This window comes from Echinops telfairi, unplaced genomic scaffold, assembly GCF_000313985.2.
Source record: "Echinops telfairi isolate 266 unplaced genomic scaffold, ASM31398v2 ScPeMD7_7417;HRSCAF=8455, whole genome shotgun sequence".
Classification (NCBI taxonomy): Eukaryota; Metazoa; Chordata; class Mammalia; order Afrosoricida; family Tenrecidae; genus Echinops; species Echinops telfairi.
This window is the reverse complement of record NW_022111317.1, coordinates 7937534-7948268: the sequence shown is the minus strand read 5'-3', so window position 1 is coordinate 7948268 and position 10735 is coordinate 7937534. Positions and strand designations below refer to the sequence as shown.

Genomic DNA, 10735 nt, shown 5'->3' with positions numbered 1-10735 from the left:
TACAAATATGGCTAGACCAGAGGATGTACACTGGTACAGACAGGAACTGGAAACAGGGAATCCAGGGCGGATGATCCCTTCAGGACCAGTGCTGAGAGTGGAGATACCGGGAGGGAGGAGGGAAGCTGGGATAGAAAGGGGGAACCAATTACAAAGATCTACATACAACCCCCTCCCCGGGGGACAGACAACATAAAAGTGGGTGAAGGGAGACGTTGGACAGTGTAAGGTATGACAATGTAATAATTTATGAATTGTCAAGGGTTCATAAGGGAGGAGAGAGTGGGGAGGGAGGGAGAAAATGAGAAGCTGATGCCAAGGGCTTAAGTGGAGAGCAAATGTTTTGAGAATGATGATGGCAACGAATGTACAAATGTGCTTGACACAACGGATGTATGTATGTATGGATTGTGATGAGTTGTATGAGCCCCCAATAAGATGATTTTTTAAAAAAAAAGCCCTGTAGAATACAGGTCTACTCTGCGTACATAGGATGCCATGGGTCAGAATGGACTCTATATCTATCCTGCCAACAGCAGGAGCCCAAGAGCACTATTAAGCAGGGTACAATTTTCTGGCTTTGTTTCTCAAAACTGGGTACATAACTGTGTGATTCTGGGTCACCCTGAGGCACACAGAGTGATAGAAACCATGACATATTTTTTAAAGCATCATTCAAAAAAAGTTTTTATAGTGGGGTGGTTTAAAACTAGCATAGACAGATATGACACATGAAAAAACTCACTGCTGCCGTTGATTCTGACTCATAGTGAGCCTGTAGGTCAGGTAGAAGGTCCCCCCTATGAGTTTCTGAGATGGCAACTCCTTTCCTCCCCCTCCCAGGAGTTTTATTGGCACTTCGTCTACATGTCATGATTGTAACTCTTCAAGTGAGTAGAAAGCCCCATCTTTCTCTCATGGCACATGAGAAAAATGTGAAGTTGAAATTTCACCCATAGAGCAGGCTGTTACGGTCTGTTAGGCCAGACTGAGGAGAGAAAGAAATCCTGTGACACTCATATATGTAAGAAATATTTTTCTATCAAGAGGTAATTATAGATCAGGAAAACAGCTCAGCCCCTGCTAACTCAAGTCCGTAAGTCTGGTACTAGTCCATAAGTCCCTCTTCAGACTCACAGTCACAAGCAATGATACAGAATCCAGGAAGATCCCAGGTTGGTGGAACCAATGGCAGTGGCCACAGGCAGGGCCCTGGCAGAAATCAGGGTCAGCCAGCAGGAAGGTGAAGGGAGAAAGAGAGAAGTGGAGGTTCCCAGGGTCTTCCTTATGCGGCCACGCCCACAAGGAGGTCCCATTGGTCTGTAACCTGATTGAAAGGTGAAGACCACCCCAACACTTTTATAGATCTCCAAGTTGATGTGAAATGATGTAACCACCGCAGGGTCCTATAACTTTCCTCCGTCTTGCTTCTAAGTGGCTGTGAATTAGTAGGTGTTAGAAAAATATCTATTTAGCATTTGACAAGTGCTAGCCAGGAGCCACAATGGTTAGGTGCTCGGCTAACGAAAAAGGTCAATGTTTTGAATGATGGCGCAATGGGATTGCCTTCTGGATCTTCTAACTCCTGCCAAATGACTGGGTGGGGCCAGGCTAATGAGGGGCTTGCAAGCCATCAAGGGGATTGGATCACTCGCTAATGATGCAAATATGATGTATGGAACCCTAATGAGAGAATTGGTCAGTTTTGTCATCCTATTAGGCTAAAGATAAATCATTCTAGAGGCAGACGGGGTGGAGGTGGGGGTACCTTTGGACCCAGATTCTCTGTGCTGAGACCCTCCTAGACTCAGGAGATGGAGAGAGCATGTTGTGACACTGGAGAGAGCGAGAGAGCAAGAAGCTGAATCAGAGAGTGTAGAACAAGGAGCCTGGCAAGAGATGGTGCGGTGGTTTGCCCGGCACACACGGTTAAGAAAGCTGAGCACCATTCAGCAGGGGGCTTTCTGGTGAAGCGGGTACTTTAGAGCCCGTGACAGATCTAGAGTCACCACAATGATATGATTTTCTGTTCTTTGATGCCGGATACCTGATCCCATCGACCGTCATGATCACACAGGCTGGTGTGCTTCTTCCATGTGGGCTTTGTTGCTTCTGAGCCAGATGGCTGCTTGTTTATCTTCAAGCCTTTAAGACCCCAGACGCTGTATCTTTTGATAGCCAGGCACCATCAGCTTTCTTCACCACATTTGCTTATGCATCTGCTTTGTCTTCAGTGATCGTGTTGGGAAGGTGAGCATCATGGAATGCCAGTTTAATAGAACAGTGTTCTTCATTGAGGGAGTACTTGAGTAGAGGCCCAATGTCTATCTGCTACCTTAATACTAGACTTATAAACAGATGCATATAGATCTATTTCCCCATCGTCACATATAAATATATTTACATTTGTCCATGCCCATATTTAGACCTCTACAATGCCCTTTGGGGGGCAGGGTTATTCTCACTGCTGGAAGAATTGGCAACGCAGACTGAAGAGCAGAACCTGGAAGAACAGCAGGACATGGGGGCAGGGAACATCACTGGAGGTCAGGTGGATCTTAGTCACAAGCAGGGAATACCAGGAAGATGGTTATCTGTGTTACACTGACTCTGCAAAGGCATTCAGCAAATTATGAACAACACTGCAAAGCCTGGGAATTCCACAGCAGTTAACTGTGCTCATGTGGAACCTGTCCAACCGTATGCCAAGAGACAATCATTGCAACAGAACAAAGGGAAACGGCCTGGTTCACATAAGCCTGGTCTCCTTCCACCATCCTTGTTCAACCTGGGTCCGTATGAGCAGATCATACAAGAAGTTGGATTACAAGAAGACGGATGTAGCATCAGGATTAGAGGAGGACTGTTGACAACCTGACATGCAGATGAATCAGCTTTGCTCGTTTTGAGTGATGAGGACTTGAAGCACCTACTGATGAAGATCAAAGACATCACAACAGACCCAAGAGACAGCACAGTTTCATTTTACTTGGATCCACAATCAACAGCCATGGAAGGAGAAATCACGAAACCAAATCACAGTCCATTGGGCAAATCTGCTTCCAGAAACGTTTTTTTTTTTCTTTTATTTTCTTTTTTAACATTTTATTAGGGGCTCATACAACTGTTATCCCAATCCATACACACATCAATTGTGTAAAGCGCATTTGTACATCGTTTCTCAAAACATTTTCTCTCCATTTAAACCCCCGACATTAGGTCCTCATTTTCCCCCTCCCTCCCCACTCCCCCCTCCCGAGAAACGTTTTTTAAGACATCAAAAAGCAGAAACGCTCTCTTGGAGACTAAGGCCCACCTGACGAGAAGCCATGGGGTTGGCGTGTTCAGGCGTCTCACAGGCATCTGAAAGCTGCACAAGGAACAAGGACGGACAAAGAAGAACTGATGCCTTTGCACGAGGATGTCTAGGAACTCCTAGGAGAAGGAACACAGCGGTCATGGGGTCATGGAAGATGTATGCCTGTCACATGTCTGAAGATGCGACCATCAAGCCTCAGGGCAGCCAAACTCTGGGGTTCTAGCTCAGGCACGCACGCACGCAGACCCATGCATGCACAAGGGGCTAGAGAAGCACAGGGCAGGATGGGGAGAGGGACCCGGCTGACCAAGGACATGCCACCAACTGGAAACTGGAGGACTCGGAAAACTCTGCTGCTGCAGGTTGAGCAAAGGTCAACGTTCAAACAATGGCGGAGCACAGGACAAAGGGGAGGCTCAGACAATGGGGCTGGGCAGCTGTGGAAGGGTAGATGCAGAGGGAGTTTGGGAAAGCAGCCTCCTAAGGGAGGTTCTGCCTTATTTGGAATTCAGATGGCCAGAGGTCCTGTGACTTTTGAGCATGAAGAAAAGTCTTGTGTCCTCTCCCAAAGGCAGAGAGAAATCACAAACGTCCACCCTTCAGCCCTGGCCCTTGCCACTCATATGGACAGACGTTGCCCAAGTGGCCCCAAAAGACATGACCTCCACACATGCAAATGAGGCCCAGCCAAGGGCCAAGCATCGAAAGCCTCAAGGACTCTTCTTGGTAGAACCAGAGCCAGAGAAGCCCACCACAGGGGCCATCTCCTCTCCTCCAATGTCAAGTCCTCCTCAGGCCTCATTTTCTACCGTCTTCTCCTTCTGTTTCTCTTTCTTGCAGGCGTTGGCCGATTCCTCCTCGTCTCTGAGCTCCTTTATCCGTTCCTTGAAATCACCATCTTTCTGCTTCTCTTCCAACTTCTTGTTGACTTCAAAGCGTTCCTCCTCCTGGTCCAGGGTGGTCCGTTCCACTGGCACAGACAGCCCAGGTGTTGTGGACGTTTCTTTCCACCGATGTGACCCAGGAAGTTGCTGGCGTCCTTCACCACGCAATCGCAGACGCTGCAGGAACAGTCTCCAAACTCAGACTGGGTGGTCTTGATAATGACACCTGTCTTCCCAAGCTTGGCGTCCAGGGCCGCCTTGCAGTCGTCCGTCCGCGGCAACAGTTCCCGCTGGACGGGCGGCACTGGTTTTCCAAATTTCTTTTCGCTCGCTTCCGTGAGCCTCTTCTCGGCAAGCTTCTCGTATTCCCCTTTGTCTCCCTTTCGGCCAAAGTCCAAGTTGTCCGTCCTCCCGCCCGACGCCCTCTCCGCGCCCAGGAATGGGACGCCCGGGCAGCGACCGTCGACGGAGGCGGGCGCTCGGGTCCGATTCTGCGCGGAACAGAGCGGAGGGCAGAGCTTCCGGTCGCGGACCGCGACATCCAATCAGGTGCGTGGAGGGGCGGGGTCTGCGCGCCTGCTCGGCGGACCGGAAGTGAGGTTGAGGAAGTAGATGAGCTTGTGCGCGTTTCCTGTCCGCGACTCTGCGGCTGTAGGGGCAGCTGTCACGCCTCCTCGGGAAGATGTTCTACCACGTGAGCTCGGCGCCGGGTGGGGCCCTGGGTAGAGCAGGGGAGGGGGTCCACATCTCGCCCCACATCCCCGCCACCCCTGCGCGGGTCACCATCCCACCTCCGTCCCCCCAGATCTCCCTGGAGCACGAGATCCTGCTGCACCCGCGCTACTTCGGCCCCAACCTTCTCAACACGGTGAAGCAGAAGCTCTTCACCGAGGTGGAGGGGACCTGCACCGGGAAGTAAGAGTCGCGTCCTCTGCGCCACCTGATTGTGCCCTGTGCCTGCCGCTCCTCGGCCCAACCGCGGCCGGCCACCCGCTCTGGGAAGCCCCCAACCCTCCCGGGCGCCCCGGCCAGTGCTTTGCCTGTTGGGTCCGTTGCCAACTGGATAATGGGCATTTTTCTGCATTCCGCTGAGATGGGTGGTTTATGTCCTTATTTCTTCAGCTCCTGCTGCGTGCCCGTGGGGGAGCGCACAGCCTAAGCCTTGTTCTCTGCAGGTTCCCCCCCTCCCCGCCGTGCCCAGGGAAGATTCACAGTCTCGACAACTCGTCAAGGATCAGTTCTAGTCTGCCTTAGCCGGTTATTTTGAGTTAGGCTTGGGGTTTGGTTTGTACCCAGGGACCTGACGGGGCACTTCTTGGGCCCCTGGATGTTTGTGAAGGAATGAATGACCAGGACAAAGCAGACAGACTTTGGAGGCGGCATGCAGGAAAGACCTGGTGCTTATGCTTCTCTGGGCACTGTGGAGCAGGGCTGGACCTGAGTTCAGGACAGTGCAAGTCCTGGCCCTTCATTAGGAGAATCACTTGAGTGCTTCTGGAACATGCTGGATTCTGAGCCTCCTCCTGACCCTACAGAATCAAGACTCGTGACCAGAATCCACAGCCCATGAATCCATTCTGACTCCTGGCTTTATAGGACAGAGTAGATGTGCCCCTCTGGGGATGTAGTGAGTTCCTCTTCAGCGATGCTGAAGTTTGCGATGTCTTGAATCAAAAAGAAGACCCCTGGTGGAGAAACGGAGCTATAAAACAAACTAACAAACTCACTACTAACCCTATAGGACAGGGTAGAACTGCTCTTAAGGTTTCCCAATGGGACCAAGTATCTTTCTCCTAGACCACTGATGGATTGAACCTCCAACCTTGCAGTCAGCATCCCAATGTTGAGCCCACTGTCCCCCAGGGCTCCTCTCAAGGACTGCAGCCTTAATGGTGCCTTCGAGCTGCTTCAGGTGTTTCCCGCCTGGTCATTCATTCTGGGGACAGGACTGCCCCACCCTGCCCTGCCAGGGTCAGTGACTTGTTTGCAGGTAGCTTAAGAGGTTCTTCCACTCACAGTGTCTTTCTCACCCTCTTTGAAGGTACGGCTTTGTCATTGCTGTCACCACCATAGACAATATTGGTGCTGGGGTGATCCAGCCTGGCCGAGGTTTTGTCCTCTACCCTGTTAAGTACAAGGCCATTGTGTTCCGACCCTTTAAAGGGGAGGTCGTGGATGCCATCGTCACACAGGTCAACAAGGTGAGAGAACCTTGGGGAGGCAGCGGACTGGCCCTTCTACAGATCTGGGTTCGGAAGATCTGGGCCCTGACCCACTTGCTAACTATCTTAACTGAGTTATTCATACTGTCTCCTCCCTTCTCACATGAAATGACCCTCCCCTCCTGCCCTGCCCTCTGTGGGGGCGCCTGTTAGTTAGTAGTGATAGTCACCAGGATAGTAGCTTGCTTGATTGAATAGTTCCCAGGAAGGGGTTGGGGGGCAGCGCCGCAAGGACCCCTTGGGGTGGAGGCTTTTATTCCTTCCCACACTCTGCTAGAAGCTCGGTCTTAGGAAAATGGCATGTTCTGGTCACAGCAAGTGGAAATGTGATGTCCAAAGCCAGGGCTGACGAGCGCCAGGCCTCAGCTCTTGGTGACGATTGTTTGCTTCAAGTGAAAGATTCAAACCGACAAAAGCAGCACAAAGGCAGTGTGCACACGAACGCAATGTTTTAGAGTGGTTTAAAGACACAAAGACTGAGGCGGAGACAGGTGGGTCTCGGAAGAGACCTGAGGGGACAAAGTAAGAAAACCGATCACTCACTTCCCCTCCAGGTAGGACTCTTCACAGAAATTGGTCCCATGTCGTGCTTCATCTCTCGCCATGTAAGTCTAGGGGGCCCGGCAGGGGGGTAGGGGTGCGGCAGCTCTCAGACGCCCCGTCCATCTGTTGAAGCTTCTGTCTAAACTGCGGAGCTCCTTCACTTCCCTTTCAGTCCATCCCTTCGGAGATGGAATTTGTGCCCAACTCAAACCCGCCGTGCTACAAAACTGTGGACGAGGTGAGTGGGCAGGAGGGGGCCGTGGCAGAAGGGAGGGGAGCAGGAGGAGCCGCCCGGAGGGAGGGGTGGGGTGGTTGGCTCCTGACCCCGTGGCCCTGACTTCTCTTCAGGACATTGTGATTCAGCAGGATGATGAGATCCGCTTAAAGATTGTGGGCACCCGGGTGGACAAGAACGACATTGTGAGTCTCCGGTTTGCCTCCCTGTTGTGCGGTCAGAGCGGGGAGCTCCGGGTGCCTTTTCTCTAGCGTTCCTGAGCGTGTAGTGCTCTCCTTCCCGGCAGAGAGGGTGATGGGGACAGACACACGGGCCTGGGCTGGTAGCCCGAGGGCATGCTGGGACCTCCTTTTATCTATCGTCTCCAAAACCATTGTATGGCGCTCATGCAGACACCCTAGCTTTCCACAGTTCAGTCACACGAAGCAGTCCTGTCCAGTTGCTACCCCAGTCAGTTTCAAAACATTCTCTTCCTTCTTGAGCTCTTTGGCATCAGCTCCCCTTTACCTCCCCGCCCCGACTCTAGCCTGAAGAACCCTTACTCTACTTGCTGTCTCTATTGCTCTGCCCCCCTTGACTTGATCTCTGTTTTACGTTCTCTCCTGCAGTTTGCTATTGGCTCCCTGATGGACGATTACCTGGGTGAGTTGCCTGGCTTGCCTGCAGGGGCTGCTGCCTGAGATGGCGTGGGGGGCGGGGGAGCGGGGGCTGTGGGGTTGGTGCCCTGGCAGCTCTCTCGTCCTCTGCTCAGGAGACCCAGGGCACGTGTCCCTTGGCATGGGGAGCCCACAGAGGGGGCCACGCTCTGGGCCCACTCATGCACTTTTCCTGTTCTCACAGGACTCGTGAGCTGAGCACAGCACCTGCCTTTTCAGTCCTGATGGAGGAAGCAGGACTGTCGTATATCCCGTGTTGTGGGGAAGCCCAGATGCTCTGGGGGCAAACGCCAGAAGGTTCCATGCGGTCCAGAAGACGTCTGGCTCTGCTTCGAGCGTAGCTGCCACTCTCCGACCTTTCTGACTCTGTGTTTTCATAAATGGTTCCGAGTTGTCACAGAAGTGTTATCTCCTCCTTTGTAAGAACAAAAGTTCTTGTTCAAAGAGTCGGCGGCGGGATTAGGCTCTGCAGCCCCCTTTCCTCAGCCTGAGACCTCAGCCACACAGGGATCCAACTGAACCGCTTTCCAGGGCAAACGTTGACCTCCTTGAAGGGAAGACAGGAAGTCTGGCTTTTAGCCTCTGCTACCATCTAGTCCCAGAGTGTCCCCGCAGTCCCTGCCTTTGAAACTAACCAAGGGGCCTACCTGGGCAAGAGGGAAGAGGAGATGGTGGGCTCCCGCCACAGCCCTTCCTGGGTTGGGCACATACACCACACACACACACACACACACACACACACACACACACTGCCATTGAGTCATGTGAGCATGTCATGTGACAGCATAGGCTAATAGAAACAGTACTGTAGGCCTGTGACCGTGTTGAGCACTTTATAGATGACCTTCCAGAATCTTCACAGTGGTTCCAAGAACTAACATGCCTAGTTAGCATCACACAACTAGTGTATAGTAGCATGATTTTTTAAAAGGTGATTCCACGGGGCAGTTCTACTCTGCCTTATAAGGTCGGCGCCAGTCTGAATAGGCGTGAGGGCAGTGGGATTATGAACAAGTAGGATTCCTACTAGGTACGCAAGGATTGTTCAACATTAGAAAAACAATCACTGTACTTTATCGTGTAAAAACAGCAAAGGAAGAACAAAGTGATTCTCTGCAGGAATGAGGTGCTGTGTGCATGTGCCATTCTCATCCACCTGTGGCCACGTGGGTCTCACGACTGTCTGCCCCCGCCCTCTCTCAAATTGGGGCAAATGATGTCCAAACAGCCTGGGCACAGCTTCACTGCATCTAAAGAAGGACCCCCGACAGGAGCAAGCCTCCCTCTGTCCTTGGCCTCACCCCTCCAAGGTTGTCAGTGGCTGTCGATCAATAGCGCCTCCGTCAGGCTGCCGGCCAGAGCCTGCTGAGCTGGTCTCACCTGCCACCTTAGACGCGAGCTCCTTGGAGCCTTCTCTCAGGTGGGCAGACACTCAAGTGGTCAAGCATGCGCACCAACGACGCTTCACCAAAGGCCTGTGGGCACGACTGGGTGAGATGCATGCAGCAGGGCCAGGGAGGGAGGCTGGGGGTGGGGGTGGGTGTAGCCATGGTGACCCAGCCACTTCCACCTGCCACCCTGTGCAGGTCCCTGAGGACTTTCTTTTCCAGAAGCTGCAGCATCTAGTCCTCCTTGGAAGTAGGAGGGAGTGTGGTGATTCCCTAAAGAAAGCTCCTTCCCACAATGAATGGCCTTGCAAAGGACCCACCCCAGTGATGCACGGATACCGCTGCCTTCCTCCCAGCGTGTGACCAAAGGGGGGTGAGGCCTGCCGACTTCAGGTGCTTGCACAAACATTGTCTCCGTCAGTCCACAGGCATACAGGCACTTGGTAATCTTTCTTTAAAAAAAATCATTTTACTGCGGGCTCTTACAGCTCTTATCATGATCCATACGTACAACCATGTGTCAAGCACATTTGTACATATGTTGTCATCATCATTGCAGGACATTTTCTTTCTACTTGAGCCCTTGGTATCAGTTCATTTTTGCACACACACACACCCATCCTCTCTCCCTCCCTCCATCCCTCATGAACTCTTGATAATTTATCAATTATTTTTTTCATGTCTTACATCAACTGCTACCTCCCTTCACCCACGGTGTTAGTCTGGGTACTTTAGAGAAACAAATCCATGAATAAAATCTGATACACAGAAAAAAAAAAAGAAACAAATTCACAGAAACTCATGTAGAAGAGAGAGTTTTATATAAAGGTTATATAATATACTGCCCAAGCCCACGAGTCCAACATTAACTCATATGTCTAACACCAGTCCACAAAGTCCTCCTCCATCTCATAAATCAGACACAATGATGCCGCTGACTGCAGGAGGAAAACCGAGTCAGTGAACGTGTAAACATCTCAACGCTGGCAGGGTCTCCACACGGCTGCTCCAGCACCCAGGGGTGCATCACGGTAGGTCCATGTGGCTTCTCCTCAGGGATGTCTTGCAGGAAATGAGCCTTGCCAGCTAAAGCAGGGAACTGGCTAAGGCAGCTGAACCCTGGTCCATCAGAAAGCAAGAGACCCAAGGTGAGGCTCACTGAGCCATTTATCCCTCCACCCTTCAATTAACCTCACATGTGTTTATCAGCCAGGTTGGCACAGTAAACTAACTACCTCACCCAGTTTTCTGTAGTTCATCCCCCCTGGAGGGGTCATTATGATCAGTTTCCCCTTTCTCCTCCCTCTTTCCCCTTCCTGGTATCGCTACTCTCATTATTGGGCCTGAGGGATTTATCTGTCCTGGATTCTCTTGCGTTGTGAGCTCTTACCTGTACCCATGTACATGCTCTGGTCTAGCCGTCTTTGTAAGGTAGAATTGGGGTCATGATAGTGGGGTGTGGGGGGAAGCATTAAAGAACTAGAGGAA

At 51.7% G+C, this 10735-nt stretch overlaps 1 protein-coding gene and 1 pseudogene across 1 annotated transcript; one reads left to right on the top strand and one right to left on the bottom strand.

Annotated features, from left to right (window-relative positions):
* Positions 1 to 3261: 3261 nt before the first annotated feature.
* On the bottom strand, positions 3262 to 4744 carry LOC101639999 (annotated as a pseudogene).
* Positions 4745 to 4834: 90 nt separating this feature from the next.
* POLR2G (RNA polymerase II subunit G) lies at positions 4835 to 8256 on the top strand. Its single transcript, XM_004713625.3, has 8 exons — positions 4835 to 4897; positions 5009 to 5118; positions 6245 to 6404; positions 6980 to 7030; positions 7141 to 7206; positions 7317 to 7388; positions 7812 to 7845; positions 8044 to 8256. Exons 1-8 carry the CDS (start codon positions 4886 to 4888, stop codon positions 8055 to 8057), a joined length of 519 nt encoding a protein of 172 aa, XP_004713682.2. The 5' UTR covers positions 4835 to 4885; the 3' UTR covers positions 8058 to 8256.
* Positions 8257 to 10735: the final 2479 nt, after the last annotated feature.